This window comes from Macrobrachium rosenbergii, chromosome 39 (genome assembly GCF_040412425.1).
Source record: "Macrobrachium rosenbergii isolate ZJJX-2024 chromosome 39, ASM4041242v1, whole genome shotgun sequence".
Taxonomy (NCBI): domain Eukaryota; kingdom Metazoa; phylum Arthropoda; class Malacostraca; order Decapoda; family Palaemonidae; genus Macrobrachium; species Macrobrachium rosenbergii.
Window position 1 is genome coordinate 12,208,192 of NC_089779.1, and position 21,864 is coordinate 12,230,055.

The following is a 21,864-nucleotide window of genomic DNA, read 5'->3' on the forward strand; positions in this document are numbered from 1 at the left end:
TGTTTGTAAGGTTGCTTGCCTTTAATACGTGAATTTAGCTATTTGAAAGATTTCATGTCTTTGATAACGTGAATGTAGCTATTTCAAAGCTAGATTATCTTTTAATAACCAGAATAATTGAAAGCTCGCATGTCAACTGCGTGCGTGTAGCTAGATAATAATTTCAAAGCTCGCTTATTCTTACATGAATTTAACTTTTTTTTTTTTTTTAAGATTCGCTTGTCTACTTGAATTCAGCATTTTGAAATCTCGCTTGTCTTTACGTGAATTTAAGAATGAAACTCGTTTCACCTTGGTTAACCGAAATTAACTATTTTAAAGATCTCTCCACTTTTCTTACGTTAATTGAGCATTTTGGAAACTCGTTTGCGCTTTATCACAACCGTAACTAGCGTTTTGAATTACGGTACTTGAATTGACATATTTGAAAGATCACTTGTCTTTAATTATGTTAATTTAGTTATTGAGAAACTTTCTTGTCTTTAGTCGAGTTAATTTAAACTTTTAGACAACTTTTACGTTATAAAAGTCCGTGAAGTTTTCTTATTGGAAAGATCATTTTATTACGCTGTTTTATCTGTATGGAAGTAATGTAAACTGACAAGTATTTATGTAACTTTAAGATGCATTTTAGTATCCAAAATGCTCCGTCTCTTGATACATACTGGACTTGATTCGGAGGAGACAAGCTGTTAGATTTGGTGACTTAAAAAGTGAGGAGCTTGAATCGCAAGAGGAAAGCTTTCCGAGAATGCTTGCTCTTAATTTGTCTGTCACTGATGCGTCTCATGAGAATGTTTTGGTTACGAACAACAAACGCAGTAATAATTAATAATGCTGGTGCCTTATCCGCCCTCAGATCTTAAAAACTGCTGAACCTAGAGGGCTGCAAATTGGTATGTTGGTCACCCACCCTCCAGTCGTCAAACGTACCAAATTGCAGCCCTCTAGCCTGAGTAGTTTTTATTTTATTTAAGGTTAAAGTTAGCCATATTCGTGCATCTGGGAACGATATAGGACATGCCTCCACCGGGCCATGGTTAAAGATTTATGGGCCGCGGCTCATACAGCTTTATACCGAGACCACCGAAAGATAGATCTATTCTCGGTGGCCTTGATTATACGATGTACAGAAAACTCGATTGCGCCGAAGAAACTTGGGCGCATTTTTTACTTGTCTTTTCTTGTCGCCCCTTCTTCTTGTGCTAGTTCAAGAGACCGCGCATTCATGAATCATATAAAATCCTCTCCTCTCTCTCTCTCTCTCTCTCTCTCTCTCTCTCATTCATTCATTATATTTTAGCGTGATAGCCAGTTAAGACCTCTCTCTCTCTCTCTCTCTCTCTCTCTCTCTCTCTCTCTCTCTCTCTCTCTCTCTCTCTCTCTCTCTTTAATTCGTTATATTTGAGCGTGATAGCCAGTTAAAGCAAGAATCATGGAATGAATGGTTCCGAAAAGTAGAAACCGACGAAAATTGCCTAAAATATTCATAATACCAAAACTCCGTAAGAGGCACTCCATGTTTCCCCCCACACCGAAAAGCACGCATCAAGACGCTGTCTTCGTTTGCCAAAACCGCCCAGAAGCTCGAAATGCTCGTTTGTTTACCAACGGAAGCGAAGAATTACCCGAACTCGTAAGAAACATGAGAAAATTAGTTGTCATTTTCCTTGTGCTCAGTTGTTATCCTTGCTGGTGATCAACAATCATGTTGTACATTGCCAGGGACGTGTGCGTTTTCCTCATAACCCGCCCCGCCCCGTAGTCAGGACCCCAAATTACTCTTTCGCATGCATACCCACCCTCACCCGGTTTTCCACGCCCACCAGCCTTGTGATGTCTGTAAAACCTTTTCATAAACAGCTCCGTCTTTACGTTCCTCTTATCTTCTTAATACTCATGATCCTGGGATTGCAAATTCATGATTTTCTGTATTTATTTATTTATTTTTTATTATTTTTTTTTTTACCTCGTACCGCACAGCTAATTTCCTTCTCTACTTGAGATTAGGGCTTCCCTCCCTCCTGCCTCTCATTCCAAGCCCTCAGTGTTCTCGTAACCTCAAATTTTGCTGGAAATTGTAATATATTTATTGAAGGATTATTTCCTTCGTGAATCGCAGTACTGCAATTACCGCCCTCTGTGATTACCCGCGTCTGGAAGGAAGGCCGTCCTTGTGTATCACGTGTATCACAGTGTATCCACCGGGATGCAGGAAGTTCCAGTCGTATCTGATACTGTTGTTGTTTTAAGCGTAATGGTGGTAATAGGAACCAGATTAAAAGTAATAATTTGGAGCCTCGACGTACATTCATTGCAGTAACTCCCTCATTTTTGTTGTATCTGCCTTTTAAGTTTTGTGATACATGTTGGACCACGTTTGTGGACCATAGTATATCCTGTCTGTATTCACGATTTTCGTTCTGTTTTTGCTCGTAGGGATGATTAGCTCTTTCGAGTGCGAGTTTTTTTTTAGTTATTTCTTTGGTCCCAAATGTGGTTTTAGATCCGTTACTTAGTTCATATAATTTATAGATTTATATGTTTGTATTAGTGAATTAGGCATTATAGATACATCTCTAGATATAGTGGAAAATATTGATTTCACGCCCTATTTCGCGTTATTTCAGTTACACTCCGACATCGATTGTAAAAATGATTCTTGATAACATTAACTATATTTCTGAAACGTTATTCTTGATAAGGTACGGCCTCGTTAAACAATACCTGAGGTGTTTTCCAAAGTTAAGCAGTTGCAGCTCAAGGCTACGCTCGGAATATCGAACCGCAATTCTTTTCATATATAAGTATGTGTGTGTGAAATTCAGATATGCAGATATTTACTTATAATTTCTACGCGAGTCTCTGAAAAGGAAATATACGAAGACAGGACATTTATTATAGACGAAGATGAGACATTTATTATACTAAATTACTGTAGAATGTTGGCAATTTGGCGACCTTGGGCTATAGTCAGTTTCCTAATTGCGTTTAATTCACACCTCCGATAACCCCAAACTCATTACATGGCTTGTGGGTTTTGCCAGGAGCACTGTTTATTCGGACAGGTGGACCGATTATCCGACCAGTCGCCCTGTTAAATCGTCACGTGTACGTATTATCCGGCTTTCATTATCCTACCAATCGCGCTGTTTAATCGACGCGTGGGTTCATTATCCAGCGAATCATCAACCGACCAGCTGTACAGTCTGGTCGTTTATTTTGACTCGTGTTTATTGCAATTATGGCCTTGATTTCTGTCTAAAGGTTAGATTGTGGGCGCGTAGCCCCCCAACGGAAGTTGTATATACTGTAAGCGTGTGTTGATGTTATCTTCGATTTACAAATCTTCCGGTAGCCACTGTTATTTGGGTTCTAATGGCGGGAGATTGAAACACTAGCTTATTATTCACTGAACCTTATTGCGTAATCTTTTTTTTTTTTGACGTAAAATTGAAGAATCTCTCTCTCTCTCTCTCTCTCTCTCTCTCTCTCTCTCTCTCTCTCTCTCTCTCTCTCTCTCTCTCTCTCTCCTTAAACCCATTGTGTCTCCGTTGGTTAGTCGACTCTTTTGGTCTGTAGCGTGGGTTGTAAACATACATACATACATACATACATACATACATACATACATACATACATACATATATATATATATATATATATATATATATATATATATATATATATATATATATATATATACAGTATATATTCACAAATATCACTTTTATCGAATTCTCTGTTGCCTTGGGAATAATTGATAAGTGCATCTGCCCTGGTCAGGATTCAAACCTGAGTCTTTGGTTTAGATGCAGTGATAGACAGGCGATTTGACCATTCTACTATACCGGGGACGATACCCTTATCAATTATTATTCCCTTTTGGTGTAAGTTATTCCCAAGTTATAGTTAATTAAATATCAAGTGATATTTATGTTTTAAAATTTGTGAATGTAAATAAGTTACGTACACATTTATACGTAAATATATAAAATTATGTATATATATGTATAATTTGTGTTGGTATTTTTCAGGGAATAAGTGTAAGATGCAGTGATAAAATTGTGGGTATGCATAATTTGTGTGGGTGTTTTCCAGAAAATGAATGTAAGATGCACAGTCATTATGCAGTGGGGAAAATATGTTAAAGGCAAAAGAGTTTTGTCATCTTACCTCGTCTTGGCAGACAAGCATTCCCCATCCCGCCGAATTTACTTGGGCAGTGCAGGACGCATTTCCTCCCAAATAGCGAGCAGTGTCTGTAGCACCTTTGCACGTTCTTCTTAAGGCATTCTTCGGTGCATTCGTCACTGCTAGGCGTGCATTGCTTGACGCAGTTCCTTACAGCCTGGCAACCTTTGTCGCACAGTGGCGTCTTGCCTCTGCTCAGGCACTCGATCTCGCTGACGCAGGTCCAGTCGAATATCTGGGAAAAGATGATGTGACTTTGAGTCAGGGTAGAACGTTGTTGACAGTTCTGTTATGACTGTTTAACCTTAAGCATTCCTTTAACCACGGTAGGATGGACACGTCCTGTGATCGCTTGTGGCAGCTGTGTTATGTTTTCGTGGTTGGGGTATGTGTAGTCACTCGATATTTGATTCTGGGGGGTGAAGGACAGTTGTCATTCAGAGTTTTCCAGAGCAGCGCCTGGTTGGTCAGCTAATAATAATAATAATAATAATAATAATAATAATAATAATAATAATAATAATAATAATGGCGTATAACTTTTTCTTCATAGTGACCCCATCTTTTAGCTTTTTTTTTATATAGTAGGAGCGCCCGTATTTTTTTCATGTGTGTGTGTTTTTTTTTATAAAAATACCCATAAGCAGTATGTCAGTTCTATGTACTATTATATACCTAGACACAGTACACATTCACTGTAGATACCTGAGGTTTAAATTTTTTACGCAGACTGATAAGGTTTTTCAGTGGTAATAATTCATGGATTATTTTGTATACTAACTTTTTATTGCTCAAGCAAATCAGTAAGTCGTAAAAACTAATTTATTGTAAGCGAGACTCATAATTGTTTATGTGGACGAATATTTGTTGAAGTTTTTTAATAATAAACTATTATTAAAATAGTTTATTATTTGTATTTTTTGTAAGATTCTCATCTTCCATAAAGCAAGAATTTCCACTGCTTGGTGTCGGTAATATTGTTAGTCAAGGGAACAAAAATGTATTAGACTGTTCTTGTAATATTTTGTTGGTTATTGAAAACACGACATCCCTGTTGATTATGGAGACCTCCCATGCAAATGTGTATTGAACACAAAACTTCCAGTTATAGTATATGTTTATGGGACTCGAAATTTCTCTTTGTATTGTATGTGTATGGGACTCAAAACTTCCTTTTTCATGTGCATGGAACACGAGGCTTCCCTTTACACGTGTGGGACACGAAGCTTCCCTTTACACATGTATGGAACACGAAGCTTCCCTTTACACATGTATAGAACACGAAGCTTCCCTTTATACATGTATAGCACTCGAAAATTCCCTTTACACATGTATAGAACTCGAAAGTTCCCTCTACACATGTGTAGAACACGAATTTTCCCCTTACACATGTATAGAACGCGAATCTTCCCTTTACACATGTATAGAACACGAAACTGCTCTTTATACATGTATGGAACACGAAAATTTCTTTTACACATGCACAGAACACGAAGCTTCCTTTTACATGTGGATGGGACGCAGAGCTTCCGTTAGAAGTGTATGGGACTCGCAACTCCCTTTTACAGATGTATTAAACACGGAACATACCATATACATATGCATGGGACACGAAACTAACCTTGTACATGTGTATGGGACAGTCTCTCAGGCAAGAACCGTTGTAAAAGACATGCTTGCAGGCGACGCAAGCGGAGGCGTTGCGAGGCGAGGAACATCCCCCGGCGCATTCCTCATGACAGCAGTCTTCTCCAGTACAGTTGTCGTCGCATTTCTGACATTCTGTGAATGGATATGTGGTTATTAGTCTCTCTCTCTCTCTCTCTCTCTCTCTCTCTCTCTCTCTCTCTCTCTCTCTCTCTCTCACACACACACTTTGTTTTGTTTATGACATGCCAGTAAATGGGCTATAGCGTTTATGACTTGAAATTTTTGTAAAAATCTTTCCAGTAGATTTTATTTGTAAATGTCTTGTACTAACAAATTCATCTTTACTATCAATACTTTCTTTTCTCAGGGTTGAGTCATCGGCGCTGACGATTTTTCTTTTCTTTCATTCATTAGGTTTCTGGCGAAAGGGAATCCGTGAGGTGCCCCAAGGGAGCGATTTTGTAGACTTCACGTAGCATGTGAGTATTTACAGCAGTTACACTTATTGTTCTTATTGCCTGCTTTGATTTTGGTAGAGAAAATTAACAGTGAAATTGTGATACTGGAGGTAGGTACTTGTTGGTTAATGTACTGTAAATTGCCAAAAGGGATTTTTAAGGTAGGTGCTGGTTGGCTAATATAAATTGCCAAAAGGGATTTTTTTTGAAAATGTTTTGTTTCATACTTAAAGTTTATGCCTGAATGCGACAACTGAATGCGACAACAAGATATTGCTGGAGTCGACACGAGGTGAACAGCATAATGGTATCCTTTTTGACCTGATTTGGGTTTCTGCGTTGCTCTGAGAATCAAAGATGCATTTTTCACGCCTGTTCCGCCGCTGTCTCGTTACTTTATGCTTAAAGACACAGCAGTGTGAGCCGTCACAGTATTTTCTATCTTTTGCGTCCCCCTCCCCCCCCCCCGTTTTTTCTATTCCAATTTTTTGAAAGAACTGTAAGCGGCAGGGAAGGAGAGGGATAGAAGTAATAAATTTTCACGCATGTGTCGGCAGTAGATTGTCTTTTGAGTTTGCGCAGAGAGAGAGAGAGAGAGAGAGAGAGAGAGAGAGAGAGAGAGAGAGAAAGATGCCGAATCTCGAATTCTGTTGATAATTTATACTGCACGACTTTGTTGCATTGTACTTGTATGTGGCAATATCATGTTTTGATGTCAAGGTTTGGATAAAGTAGGGTGTTCTTTTCAACATACACGCCCCAGTTTTTTATGTATCTCCGTATTCATTCTCTTATTTGTCTGAAAAGCTTGGTTGGAAATACTGCATTATGGTCACGTAACAGGAGCGTATTTGTAATCCCCACAGTACAAATAAGATAGCTTTGATTACGGAATATACTGAGTTTTCCGCGGAATGCACCCCACACGTAAGTCGTATTTTGTTTTTATTTGAGGCGCGATTTTCTCTTTTCTAAAGGTAAATACGCAGAAATTTTACGACGACTGAATGCGTCATACTGAACACGTTGTTATCATTTTATTCTGAGCGCTTCATCCGCCATGCTGCCATCCTGTCATCCGTCTGTTATGCTCTTGTGTCCCGTACTCTCGCTGTTGCTATGCATGCTTGCATTGTGAGATAAAACTAGGCTATTCCAGTCTTTGTATTATTTTTTTTTTCCTTCGTGTCGGTTCTTATCGTTCTTCCCCTGTCTAGGGCATCAGCTGCTTCCTCTCCTTCCTACTCCTCCCCCTCCACCCCTGTCTTAACTACCAGGGAGGTCAGGAGTACAAAGAAACATGATCGGGACAGGATCCATTACGGCTCCACGTCTTTCCTGTCCATCTTTCTTCTCCCTCTCCCTCTTCTTCCTCCTCCTCCTCCCCAATTCAACCTGGCTTTTATTTTCTCGTCCCGTGTTACTGCAGAGTGACAGGCGATTGTCTCCCAGTGCTACGTTGTAGAAGTTTTGCGTGCTGTTCCTCCCCATTCCCCAACCGCAACCCCCGAGTCCTCATCCATGGGCTTCCCTTGTGAATGAGATGAGGAGCCCCCACGGCAGTCCCGTACCCCCATCCCTACGACCTCCCCCCCCCAAATCACCTTTAAAAGCCATGATCGTGACGGGTATATTATTATTATTAAAGGTCTCGCAACACATCCCGTCAGGCGTGAAAAGCAGCGCTGTATATTTAACCTTTGGTTGGTCTCTCTATCTCTCTTTTTCCTCCCTTTCCTTATCACCGTCTCCTTTTCTGTTCTGGTTCTTTTCCTCTTTCCTCTCCTACCGGTTTAGTATGCTATGTGTCATTATGCAATCCGGTGTTGCGTGCATTTTTAAGAAAATAGATTTTTACGACCCTCCGTGTAAAAGGAAAATTTGTAGCGCGCGTGTAATTACGGTTGTAGTTTCGCGTTTATGTACTGTTTATGGGCAGGTCCCTGCGCATTACAGTAAATGCGGATCCCTCACGCTCATATTACTGTTTTCCTGTACACAAGCAAAAGGGGAGTATTGGCGGTTGCCGCACGTGATACTACTCCATGTGTCATTCTGTCTGTATCACAGACACATTGCCGGAAGTGGAATCTTTATGGGCCGGAGTAGGGAGAACCCCCCACCCCCATCAACCACCACCAAAATTTCTTATCTCACAAAGGGTTCGTGTATCCACCCTTCCCCCTTCCCCCCTTCCCGTCAACATCATGCACTGGACTAATCTTGTTTTATTTTATGGAAGATAATACAAAGAAATTGGTAATAATCTTTGTACCTTTGTTTTTTATTCTTCCCAGGTGAGACAGGGGAAGGGTGTATTCGGTGTATTGGTGAATCAGAACATGATTTTTCTCAACTAGAGGTAACTGTGTAATAGACTTCACTTACGTGCAATTCTTGGGCATATGTTAATTCTTGTCGTTAGCAGGTATACTGACAGTTCAAGTTATTTGGATAGAAACGATACGGGAATTAAACTTAATTTCAAGATTACTAGACTTGGTTCGAAAACATTTTCAGAAGCAAAATGTCCTATGACAAATTACGTTTGCTCTTTAATTCCTTGAAAGACTTTATAACGAATCAGAACTCAGATTTAGATATATGTGAAGCAGTGTTGAGGCGGCGCTTTCTTCTCTTTGTCAGCTATAGGAAAAAAAAAAAAAAAAAAAAAATATATATATATATATATATATATATATATATATATATATATATATATATATATATATATATATATATGAAACTAATTTTTGTAAAAGAAAATTTAGGGCATGAGCCTACAGGCCATGGCCATCTAACATTTGTGGTTTCCATAACATGGGCTACATAACCCTCCGTTAAGCTTTCCTGTGCTCTGGGACACGTTGTATTTGTATAGAAAAGGATGTGGAAAAAAGCAGAACCGTAGATCACGTGGTACAGGAAAGTTATTTTGATGTTTGGAAGAGGTATGGGAGAGGGGAGGAGTGTCTTGGAAAGCCGAAGTTGGAATGAATGAAGGTATTATAAACACAACTATGCTTCGTGAAAGTGGAGAGTAGATGCTGAAAATGAGTGTTAGGAGAAAGATGGAGACTACTGATATGAAGTGTTTGAGTTGCATAAGTTATAAGAAGAACTGATAGAGGTTGGGTGTACAAGTTCGAGACAAAGGCAACTTTGCCTGTCATCAAAACTGGATTTCTTCCCACCTTTTGGTTGGTGTCCTGTCTCCTTAATCAGACCAGTAGCTGTCAGGGCCACTTAAGGTTGGGTATACCAGTTCGAGACATAGGCAATCTTGCTTCTGTCATTGAAACTGGATTTCTGCTCACCTTTTGGATGGTGGCCTGTCTCCTTAAGCTGATCAGTAGCTGTCAGGGCCACTTAAGGTTGGGTATACCAGTTCGAGACATAGGCAACTTTGCCTCTGTCATAAGAGCTGGATTTCTGCCCACCTTTTGGATGGTGGCCTGTCTCCTTAAGGTCAGTAGCTGTCAGGGCCACTTAAGGTTGGGTATACCAGTTCGAGACATAGGCAATGTTGCCTCTGTCATCGAAACTGGATTTCTGCCCACCTTTTGGATGTTGGCCTGTCTCCTTAAGCAGATCAGTAGCTGTCGGGGCCACTTAAGGTTGGGTATACCAGTTCGAGACATAGGCAACTTTGCCTCTGTCATCAGAGCTGGATTTCTGCCCACCTTTTGGATGGTGGCGTGTCTCCTTGGGATCAGTAGCTGTCAGGGCCACTTAAGGTTGGGTATACCAGTTCGAGACATAGGCAATCTTGCCTCTGTCATCGAAACTGGATTTCTGCCCACCTTTTGGATGGTGGCCTGTCTCCTTAAGGACATCAGTAGCTGTCAGGGCCACTTAAGGTTGGGTATACCAGTTCGAGACATAGGCAACTTTGCCTCTGTCATCAGAGCTGGATTTCTGCCCACCTTTTGGATGGTGGCCTGTCTCCTTGAGATCAGTAGCTGTCAGGGCCACTTAAGGTTGGGTATACCAGTTCGAGACATAGGCAATCTTGCCTCTGTCATTGAAACTGGATTTCTGCCCACCTTTTGGATGGTGGCCTGTCTCCTTACAGAGATCAGTAACTGTCAGGGCCACTTAAGGTTGGGTATACCAGTTTGAGACATAGGCAATCTTGCCTATGTCATTGAAACTGGATTTCTGCCCACCTTTTGGATGGTGGCCTGTCTCCTTACAGAGATCAGTAGCTGTCAGGGCCACTTAAGGTTGGGTATACCAGTTTGAGACATAGGCAATGTTGCCTCTGTCATCGAAACTGGATTTCTGCCCACCTTTTGGATGGTGGCCTGTCTCCTTACAGAGATCAGTAGCTGTCAGGGCCACTTAAGGTTGGGTATACCAGTTAGAGACATAGGCAATGTTGCCTCTGTCACCGAAACTGGATTTCTGCCCACCTTTTGGATGGTGGCCTGTCTCCTTACAGAGACCAGTAGCTGTCAGGGCCACTTAAGGTTGGGTATACCAGTTTGAGACATAGGCAGCTTTTGCCTCTGTCATCGAAACTGGATTTCTGCCACCTTTTGGATGGTGGCCTGTCTCCTTAAGGAGATCAGTAGCTGTCAGGGCCACTTAAGGTTAGGTAGACCAGTTTGAGACATATGCAACTTTGCCTCTGTCATCGAAACTGGATTTCTGCCCACCTTTTGGATGGTGGCCTGTCTCCTTAAGGAGATCAGTAGCTGTCGGGGCCACTTAAGGTTGGGTAGACCAGTTTGAGACATATGCAACTTTGCCTCTGTCATCGAAACTGGATTTCTGCCCACCTTTTGGATGGTGGCCTGTCTCCTTAAGCAGATCAGTAGCTGTCGGGGCCACTTAAGGTTGGGTAGACCAGTTTGAGACATATGCAACTTTGCCTCTGTCATCGAAACTGGATTTCTGCCCACCTTTTGGATGGTGGCCTGTCTCCTTAAGGAGATCAGTAGCTGTCAGGGCCACTTAAGGTTGGGTATACCAGTTCGATACATAGGCAATGTTGCCTCTGTCATCGAAACTGGATTTCTGCCCACCTTTTGGATGGTGGCCTGTCTCCTTAAGGAGATCAGTAGTTGTCAGGGCCACTTAAGGTTGGGTATACCAGTTCGAGACATAGGCAATGTTGCCTCTGTCATCGAAACTGGATTTCTGCCCACCTTTTGGATGGTGGTCTGTCTCCTTAAGGAGACCAGTAGCTGTCAGGGCCACTTAAGGTTGGGTATACCAGTTTGAGACATAGGCAACTTTGCCTCTGTCATCGAAACTGGATTTCTGCCCACCTTTTGGATGGTGGCCTGTCTCCTTAAGGAGATCAGTAGCTGTCGGGGCCACTTAAGGTTGGGTAGACCAGTTTGAGACATATGCAACTTTGCCTCTGTCATCGAAACTGGATTTCTGCCCACCTTTTGGATGGTGGCCTGTCTCGCCCCACCAGAGAGATCAGTAGTTGTCAGGGCCACTTAAGGTTGGGTATACCAGTTCGAGACATAGGCAATGTTGCCTCTGTCATCGAAACTGGATTTCTGCCCACCTTTTGGATGGTGGCCTGTCTCCTTAAGCAGATCAGTAGCTGTCGGGGCCACTTAAGGTTGGGTATACCAGTTTGAGACATAGGCAATCTTGCCTATGTCATTGAAACTGGATTTCTGCCCACCTTTTGGATGGTGGCCTGTCTCCTTACAAAGATCAGTAGCTGTCAGGGCCACTTAAGGTTGGGTATACCAGTTTGAGACATAGGCAATGTTGCCTCTGTCATCGAAACTGGATTTCTGCCCACCTTTTGGATGGTGGCCTGTCTCCTTACAGAGATCAGTAGCTGTCAGGGCCACTTAAGGTTGGGTATACCAGTTAGAGACATAGGCAATGTTGCCTCTGTCATCGAAACTGGATTTCTGCCCACCTTTTGGATGGTGACCTGTCTCCTTAAGGAGATCAGTAGTTGTCAGGGCCACTTAAGGTTGGGTATACCAGTTTGAGTGCAGGCAACTTTGCCTCTGTCATCGAAACTGGATTTCTGCCCACCTTTTGGATGGTGGCCTGTCTCCTTAAGGAGATCAGTAGCTGTGGGGCCACTTAAGGTTGGGTAGACCAGTTTGAGACATATGCAACTTTGCCTCTGTCATCGAAACTGGATTTCTGCCCACCTTTTGGATGGTGGCCTGTCTCCTTAAGGAGATCAGTAGCTGTCGGGGGCCACTTTAAGGTTGGGTAGACCAGTTTGAGACATATGCAACTTTGCCTCTGTCATCGAAACTGGATTTCTGCCCACCTTTTGGATGGTGGCCTGTCTCCTTAAGGAGATCAGTAGCTGTCGGGGCCACTTAAGGTTGGGTAGACCAGTTTGAGACATATGCAACTTTGCCTCTGTCATCGAAACTGGATTTCTGCCCACCTTTTGGATGGTGGCCTGTCTCCTTAAGGAGATCAGTAGTTGTCAGGGCCACTTAAGGTTGGGTATACCAGTTCGATACATAGGCAATGTTGCCTCTGTCATCGAAACTGGATTTCTGCCCAACTTTTGGATGGTGGCCTGTCTCCTTAAGGAGATCAGTAGTTGTCAGGGCCACTTAAGGTTGGGTATACCAGTTCGAGACAAAGGCAATGTTGCCTCTGTCATCGAAACTGGATTTCTGCCCACCTTTTGGATGGTGGTCTGTCTCCTTAAGGAGACCAGTAGCTGTCAGGGCCACTTAAGGTTGGGTAGACCAGTTTGAGACATAGGCAACTTTGCCTCTGTCATCGAAACTGGATTTCTGCCCACCTTTTGATGGTGGCCTGTCTCCTTAAGGAGATCAGTAGCTGTCAGGGGCCACTTAAGGTTGGGTAGACCAGTTTGAGACATATGCAACTTTGCCTCTGTCATCGAAACTGGATTTCTGCCCACCTTTTGGATGGTGGCCTGTCTCCTTAAGCAGATCAGTAGCTGTCGGGGCCACTTAAGGTTGGGTATACCAGTTTGAGACATAGGCAACTTTGCCTCTGTCATCGAAACTGGATTTCAGCTCACCTTTTGGATGGTGGTCTGTCTCCTTAAGGAGATCAGTAGCTGTCGGGGCCACTTAAGGTTGGGTAGACCAGTTTGAGACATATGCAACTTTGCCTCTGTCATCGAAACTGGATTTCTGCCCACCTTTTGGATGGTGGCCTGTCTCCTTAAGGAGATCAGTAGCTGTCGGGGCCACTTAAGGTTGGTTAGACCAGTTTGAGACATAGGGAACTTTGCCTCTGTCATGGAAACTGGATTTCTGCCCACCTTTTGGATGGTGGCCTGTCTCCTTAAGCAGATCAGTAGCTGTCGGGGCCACTTAAGGTTGGGTAGACCAGTTTGAGACATATGCAACTTTGCCTCTGTCATCGAAACTGGATTTCTGCCCACCTTTTGGATGGTGGCCTGTCTCCTTAAGGAGATCAGTAGTTGTCAGGGCCACTTAAGGTTGGGTATACCAGTTCGATACATAGGCAATGTTGCCTCTGTCATCGAAACTGGATTTCTGCCCACCTTTTGGATGGTGGCCTGTCTCCTTAAGGAGATCAGTAGTTGTCAGGGCCACTTAAGGTTGGGTATACCAGTTCGAGACATAGGCAATGTTGCCTCTGTCATCGAAACTGGATTTCTGCCCACCTTTTGGATGGTGGTCTGTCTCCTTAAGGAGACCAGTAGCTGTCAGGGCCACTTAAGGTTGGGTAGACCAGTTTGAGACATAGGCAACTTTGCCTCTGTCATCGAAACTGGATTTCTGCCCACCTTTTGGATGGTGGCCTGTCTCCTTAAGGAGATCAGTAGCTGTCGGGGCCACTTAAGGTTGGGTAGACCAGTTTGAGACATATGCAACTTTGCCTCTGTCATCGAAACTGGATTTCTGCCCACCTTTTGGATGGTGGCCTGTCTCCTTACAGAGATCAGTAGTTGTCAGGGCCACTTAAGGTTGGGTATACCAGTTTGAGACATAGGCAACTTTGCCTCTGTCATCGAAACTGGATTTCAGCTCACCTTTTGGATGGTGGCCTGTCTCCTTAAGGAGATCAGTAGCTGTCAGGGCCACTTAAGGTTGGGTATACCAGTTCGAGACATAGGCAATGTTGCCTCTGTCATCGAAACTGGATTTCAGCTCACCTTTTGGATGGTGGCCTGTCTCCTTAAGGAGATCAGTAGCTGTCAGGGCCACTTTAGGTTGGGTGTACCAGTTTGAGACAGGCAACTTTGCCTCTGTCATAAGAGCTGGATTTCTGCCCACCTTTTGGATGGTGGCCTGTCTCCTTAAGGAGATCAGTAGCTGTCAGGTCCACTTAAGGTTGGGTATACCAGTTCGAGACATAGGCAACTTTGCCTCTGTCATCGAAACTGGATTTCTGCCCACCTTTTGGATGGTGGCCTGTCTCCTTAAGGAGATCAGTAGCTGTCGGGGCCACTTAAGGTTGGGTAGACCAGTTTGAGACATAGGCAACTTTGCCTCTGTCATCGAAACTGGATTTCTGCCCACCTTTTGGATGGTGGCCTATCTCCTTACAGAGATCAGTAGTTGTCAGGGCCACTTAAGGTTGGGTAGACCAGTTTGAGACATAGGCAACTTTGCCTTTGTCATCGAAACTGGATTTCTGCCCACCTTTTGGATGGTGGCCTGTCTCCTTAAGGAGATCAGTAGCTGTCGGGGCCACTTAAGGTTGGGTAGACCAGTTCGAGACATAGGCAACTTTGCCTCTGTCATCGAAACTGGATTTCTGCCCACCTTTTGGATGGTGGCCTGTCTCCCTTACAGAGATCAGTAGTTGTCAGGGCCACTTAAGGTTGGGTAGACCAGTTTGAGACATAGGCAACTTTGCCTCTGTCATCGAAACTGGATTTCTGCCCACCTTTTGGATGGTGGCCTGTCTCCTTAAGGAGATCAGTAGCTGTCGGGGCCACTTAAGGTTGGGTAGACCAGTTTGAGACATAGGCAACTTTGCCTCTGTCATCGAAACTGGATTTCTGCCTACCTTTTGGATGGTGGCCTGTCTCCTTACAGAGATCAGTAGTTGTCAGGGCCACTTAAGGTTGGGTAGACCAGTTTGAGACATAGGCAACTTTGCCTCTGTCATCGAAACTGGATTTCTGCCCACCTTTTGGATGGTGGCCTGTCTCCTTAAGGAGATCAGTAGCTGTCGGGGCCACTTAAGGTTGGGTAGACCAGTTCGAGACATAGGCAACTTTGCCTCTGTCATCGAAACTGGATTTCTGCCCACCTTTTGGATGGTGGCCTGTCTCCTTACAGAGATCAGTAGTTGTCAGGGCCACTTAAGGTTGGGTATACCAGTTTGAGACATAGGCAACTTTGCCTCTGTCATCGAAACTGGATTTCAGCTCACCTTTTGGATGGTGGCCTGTCTCCTTAAGGAGATCAGTAGCTGTCAGGGCCACTTAGGTTGGGTATACCAGTTCGAGACATAGCAATGTTGCCTCTGTCATCGAAAACTGGATTTCAGCTCACCTTTTGGATGGTGGCTTGTCTCCTTAAGGAGATCAGTAGCTGTCAGGGCCACTTTAGGTTGGGTGTACCAGTTTGAGACAGGCAACTTTGTCTCTGTCATAAGAGCTGGATTTCTGCCCACCTTTTGGATGGTGGCCTGTCTCCTTAAGGAGATCAGTAGCTGTCAGGTCCACTTAAGGTTGGGTATACCAGTTCGAGACATAGGCAACTTTGCCTCTGTCATCGAAACTGGATTTCTGCCCACCTTTTGGATGGTGGCCTGTCTCCTTAAGGAGATCAGTAGCCGTCAGGGCCACTTAAGGTTGGGTATACCTGTTTGAGACATAGGCAACTTTGCCTCTGTCATTGAAACTGGATTTCTGCCCACCTTTTGGAAGGTGGCCTGTCTCAGTAAGGAGATCAGTAGCTGTCAGGTCCACTTAAGGTTGGGTATACCAGTTCGAGACATGGCAACGTTGTCTTTGTCATCGAAACTGGATTTCTGCTCACCTTTTGCATGGTGGCTTGTCTCAGGGATTATATGCCCCAAGGAACGACTTTATAGTATAGTCAGAAATTTAGGTCACAGTCTTTTGAAATGGTTTGGTCATATTGGGAGAATGGGTTGGTGAAAAGGTCTAAAATTAGGAAGTGCTGAAATAGAGGGAGGAGAGGAATGCCTGGATAGTCCTGGATAGACTCAGTGGAACATTGTAGGTTTCTAATCTCGAAGAAATTAAACACTGCATATATAGCAGATGTAAATTACGCTCTGTATGTAGAGGGTTTCGACACTGGGTGATGGCTATTTTTTGTAAGTGTATGAAGTTTTTATAATGTTGAGGGAGTTTCATGCTCTGGGATCGGATCTCATCCTCTCAAAAGCGCATACGTAGGTAGATGATATATACATACATACACGTTTATATTTGTCTATATCTGTATATATATACCTATATATAAAATATATATATATATACATATATAATATATATATATATATTATATATATTATATATATGTATATATAAATAATTGCATTTATTTTAAATGAAGTGGATTCAGCCAATTTTTACATGATAAGTTTTTGTCAGAGAAAGAAGATCCTTTTTTAATGTCTGTTGAAGTCTCCAGTTGGAGACTTGAGGTCGGTAGGTAACTGGAGGAAAATGTGGTTCTAACCGCATCCTTAAACACTCTAGTGTGTGTGTCTGTGTGTGTGTGTGAGAGAGAGAGAGAGAGAGAGAGAGAGAGAGAGTGAGAATTGTGTATATGTTGGTTTGGACATATCATGATTGCTGAAATGTATTACTGAAAAAGAGAAAAAAAAATGTAATTATATGGCTTGATGTAATTGCTACGATCTGGGACTGGAGAGAAAGATCTTATTTGAACGAAAAAAATGTTCGATCATGTGAAAGTAAAAGTTTGTAATTAGTAGAGATTAATGAGAAAATCCAGTAAAAAAAATTACACCTAGAATAGGATTTCGGCTGGTAAATATGTGAACTAAATTCATCCAAATGCAAACATGCACATTTGTCAGGTGGCAATGGGCATGAGATTTCCATCTGTAGTCACTTTATTATTATTATTATTATTATTATTATTATTATTATTATTATTATTATTATTATTATTATTAAGGCAAAACATGGGAAAAGTAAATTTTTCGGAACATTTGTAGATTACCCACAGGGTATTACCTTTTTTCATGCAAAGCTTAATATTGCTAAGTGCCATGTCAAAATTGCTGCAGGAATGTACAATTCTTCTTTCAGCAGTGCTATTTGCGTCACATAAATGTTAGAGCTGTGTTTATATCGTCTTTTCACATTTATAGTTATTGTTGTAAACCTCACAAACAAATGGCATAGTGTACGCAACGGGGTTTTTAGTTTTCTGTAAAAGAAAACTATTGTGCCGGTTTTGTCTGTCCGTCCGCACTTTTTTCTGTTCGCCCTTTTTTTGTCCGCCCTCAAATCTTAAAAACTACTGAGGCTTGACTCGGGCTGCAAAGTGGTATGTTGATCATCCACCGTCCAATCATCAAACATACCAAATTGCAGCCCTCTAGCCTCAGTAGTTTTTTTTATTTTATTTAAGGTTAAAGTTAGCCATGATCGTGCGTCTGGCAACGATATAGGACAGGTCATCACCGGGTCGTGGTTAAAGCTTCATGGGCCGTGGCTCATACAGCATTATACCGAGACCAGCGAAATATAGATCTATTTTCGGTGGCCTTGGTGTGGAAGTTTTTTTTTTTTTTTTTTTTTTGAAGAAAAAAATGTGAAGTTGCTTTTCGCACTTTTGTCTTCCTTCAGAGGTGGAGAACAGCAAACACCGCAAGATCGCTTTTCTGTAATAAATACTTGGACTCCATTCTTTAGCTTCAGGTATGGTGCTTCAGAACAGGTTTGAGTACAAAATCAGCCATTTCTGGAGTCTCAGTTCCAGTGCAAATTGGTCTCTCTATGACATTCCCCTGTAAGTTGTAGTGTTCAGACCAACTGGTCACCTTTTTCAGGCTATGTCCTCCAGTCTGATTTCATAACATTTTGTGATGTTATCTTTTTCTTTTCGTGTCTCCCCTTTATTCCTTTTTCTCATTTAATGGAGGTCGCTCTGATGACTAGCATTTAGCTCTGCAGGTGGCCATCAGCGGAGACTCGTGCAGACAAGATAAAATAAAAAAAGATTACGAAGACTTTGTTGTCTACCGGATGTTCTGTATTGTTGTCCGTCCACTTCATCCAAATCCCCTGTCGTAATAAAGAAAGGCAGTGGCTTTTCTTCCTTTTCTTCTTCTTCTTCTTCGAAACCCTTTATGAATGCGGGGCCATGACTCACGTCCATTATCCCCAGAGCAGGACCCTGTCTCGGAGGTTACCTAAGGTGCGCCCAATCCGAGCGTGAGTCGGTGTAATACACGAAGTGTTATACATATGCGTTCTTCTCTCGCTTCTCTCTCTTTCTCTCTCTCTCTTACCGTAACTAATGAAGACTTCTTATTTCCTCCCTGGGGTCAGGAGCTGGAGGGTCTTAGTGGGATACGTTGGGCGTGGGCGGGGTGGGGGGCTAAATTTCACAAGTCATTTTTGTCGGATATCCTTTTTTTATGACCACCCTTCCCAATTCTTCCATCCGCTCTCCTACTACAGTATAAGTTTGTGCTTCCTTTTGATTAGTTCCGTTCAAGGTCGCAGTCTTTCTTTCTTTCTCTGTTTCCTTTCCAACAGTTCCTTTCAAGACCTTGGTTTTTTTTTCTCTCTCTCTCTTTCGATAGATAGATATAAAGTTGAACTTTTCCGATAAATCAAGGTCGAGATATGAAACTGGTGAATCATCGACTGAGATTAAGTCCCGAGAGGTCCCGAGTGAGGTCAATTGGGCTCCACGACCTCCAGTCACCTACGCCAAGTTCGCTCAACATCTATCAATCAAGCGTTGAGAATATTTCAGTTTTAATTTCTTCCTCGTAAAAGCAGAGTGTAAGATGGCTTGCGTATGTTTTATGTTTCGTTGTGACCGTCATGGAAGAATTTCAAAGACAGAAAAGTTTTCATCGCTTTCCAAGAGACAAAGAGCTTTAACAGAAATGCCATACGGAAGATCAGCGTAAGTGGTGTGTATAGTTTACGCTTCGAATGTGATTTTCACTCGTAAAAGGTGATTCCTTAATGGCAGGTAAGAGTTTAGGGAAAGACCTTCATCGTAAGGCTCAATGCAAAACTCGGAAAATAAATATGTTTTCGGAAAATATATTTTCCACTAGTCTGAAGAAAGTCAAGAATCATTTACTACCTTTCAGAAGATGATAGCTCATCACCTGCAAGTGGTGATATTGAGAGGACGAATAGGAAGTCAACGAAAACATACTTGTTAATCTCAGATTAGGGTATGGCTATAGACGATCTTCGTTGGCAGCCCTATTGCTAAGAAATTCCTTCATTATCAGTTTCTAACGAAAGAACCAGGGCCAGAAGAAAGCATTTGGTTCGATTTTGCAAAAATAGAAGACAGTAAAAGGGAAACCGATTCAACCTATTTATGATTTCTTGATGTGGGAAAAATATATAAAATCGTTTAAATGTTATCACGGGGAGATAAGGGGCCCTTTATGATTTAGCAAGTGGCAGCAAGTTTTGTGATTTGCCAGAGGATGTAATGAATTCTCTTTGTCGGCCGTCGCCTTTTTCAGAGTACGTTTCATGAACAGAACCATTGAATTGTAAGAATGCAAAAAAGGTATGTCAGAAATTTTAACTTGATGTAAGAAATGATGTGGATGAAAATGAATGAATGTTTTAATTTTATCGTCGTATCTGAGTGTCCTCTTCATACATATCTGTTAGGTTATCACGTGCTCTTTAATATTTGACACTGAATTTATTTACCCGGCACTAAGGCAGGAGTCAGTTGAATTTGTAGAAATATTAAATCAAAATCGTTTGAATTAAAGAGTATTAGCTGGGTGGGGAAGAGGGGAGGGATGGGACTGAAAATAGGTCATATGTGAGGCTGTTCGAGAGCTTCATTCTACATGAAAGCCGAAAGATTGAATTTTTAGTACGTGCTATAGGGCGTGACGTAGATTAACTTTGGCATAACTATAAATACTACTACTACTCTCTCTCTCTCTCTCTCTCTCTCTCTCTCTCTCTCTCTCTGTTGATATCAATAATCGTCAAAATTCTCTCTGTCTCTCTGTTGATGTCACTCATCGTCAAAATTCTCTCTCTCTCTCTCTCTCTCTCTCTCTCTCTCTCTCTCTCTCTCTCTCTCTCTCTGTTGATATCAATAATCGTCAAAATCTCTCTCTCTCTCTCTCTCTCTCTCTCTCTCTCTCTCTCTCTCTCTCTCTCTCTCTCTCTCGATATCACTCATCGTCAAAATTCTCTCTCTCTCTCTCTCTCTCTCTCTCTCTCTCTCTCTCTCTCTCTCTCTCTCTCTCTCTCTCAGAACCAACGAAAATTTTCCTAGTGCTCAGGAAATCATTCATGCTTCACGAAGGCCTGCATCTAACTGTCAAATACGCCCCGTCGAAATATATTTTGCAGTGCCTCTGGGAAATCTCCTTACAGAATTACTGACCGTCCGAGTCACCGAGTGTCCTGTCTGTGGCCGCGGCACGCGTGAAGTAGTATCTTATGAAGGCTCAAATGAAGAAGCCCTTTGCATTTCGTGCCATTCCGCGCGAGTTTCCTGTGTTTGTGTTGGTTTTGGGGAGAGAGACTTTGTATTTCGCTTTCCCGGAAAATGGATTATTGTCATGGACGATTCTTGCTCTGTGTTGACGTATAAGAGTGTGCATGCTTGGGCTTCTAAATATATGTATGTATGGATATATATATATATATATATATATATATATACATATACAGAGTATATTATCTTTCTTTTTGTTTTAAAGATATTTTAGCAAATAATCAAAGAAAGCTAAACTATGATCACTGCCACATTCATGCGTCTAACTGCGGTCACATATATACAGTATGTATATATATATATATTATATATATATATATATATATATATATATATATATATATATAATTTTTTCTCAGGTATCATCACATGAGATTACAGAACACGCAACCGCACATGTGCACACGCAAGCACACACACACACATATATAAGATCCAAGCACACATACATATATATACGTATATATATATGTATATGTATGTATATGTATATATATGTGTGTGTACATGCTGTGTGCGCATGTGCGTTTGCGTGCTCTGTAACCTCATGTGATGATACCCGAAAAATACGCACTTTTATGCAGCTACGTATATATGTTATAAATTTTCCTACTCTCGTAAGTTTTTTTTCCCTAATAGTACATAATAAAAGAGTAAAAAAAGTGTCCTAAAACTGCTCGAATCACCGAGTACAATCTGTAGGTTTATGAATATAATTCTGAAAGTTGCATATCCAAATACTGCTTTTGTAAATATGGTAATTTCGTAAGGCCTTTCTCCCTTATTTTGTGACTTAAATTATATACCTGCTTATCTGTGATATTAAAATATCTGTTATTTTTATTGTTTTTTGGAAAGATGTTTTATCACCTTCATTCACTCCGGAACTGCCATGTACCCTTTGGCATTTATTC

General features: G+C 41.9%; 1 protein-coding gene and 1 long non-coding RNA gene across 3 annotated transcripts in view; one reads left to right on the forward strand and one right to left on the reverse strand.

Moving 5' to 3' along the window:
- Positions 1-21,864, forward strand: part of LOC136825755 (uncharacterized) — a 494,493-nt gene that overhangs the window by 105,497 nt on the left and 367,132 nt on the right. For both annotated transcript variants that reach the window (XR_010849445.1, XR_010849443.1), the window contains exon 3: positions 6,259-6,323. This is a non-coding gene — a long non-coding RNA (uncharacterized lncRNA). The remainder of the gene's footprint in view (positions 1-6,258; positions 6,324-21,864) is intronic.
- Positions 1-21,864, reverse strand: part of LOC136825753 (insulin-like growth factor 1 receptor) — a 252,111-nt gene that overhangs the window by 22,961 nt on the left and 207,286 nt on the right. The window contains exons 7-8 of the mRNA XM_067082579.1: positions 5,816-5,976; positions 4,177-4,429 (exon numbers count right to left, since the gene is read on the reverse strand). Coding sequence (XP_066938680.1) covers positions 4,177-4,429; positions 5,816-5,976 — 414 coding nt within the window. The remainder of the gene's footprint in view (positions 1-4,176; positions 4,430-5,815; positions 5,977-21,864) is intronic.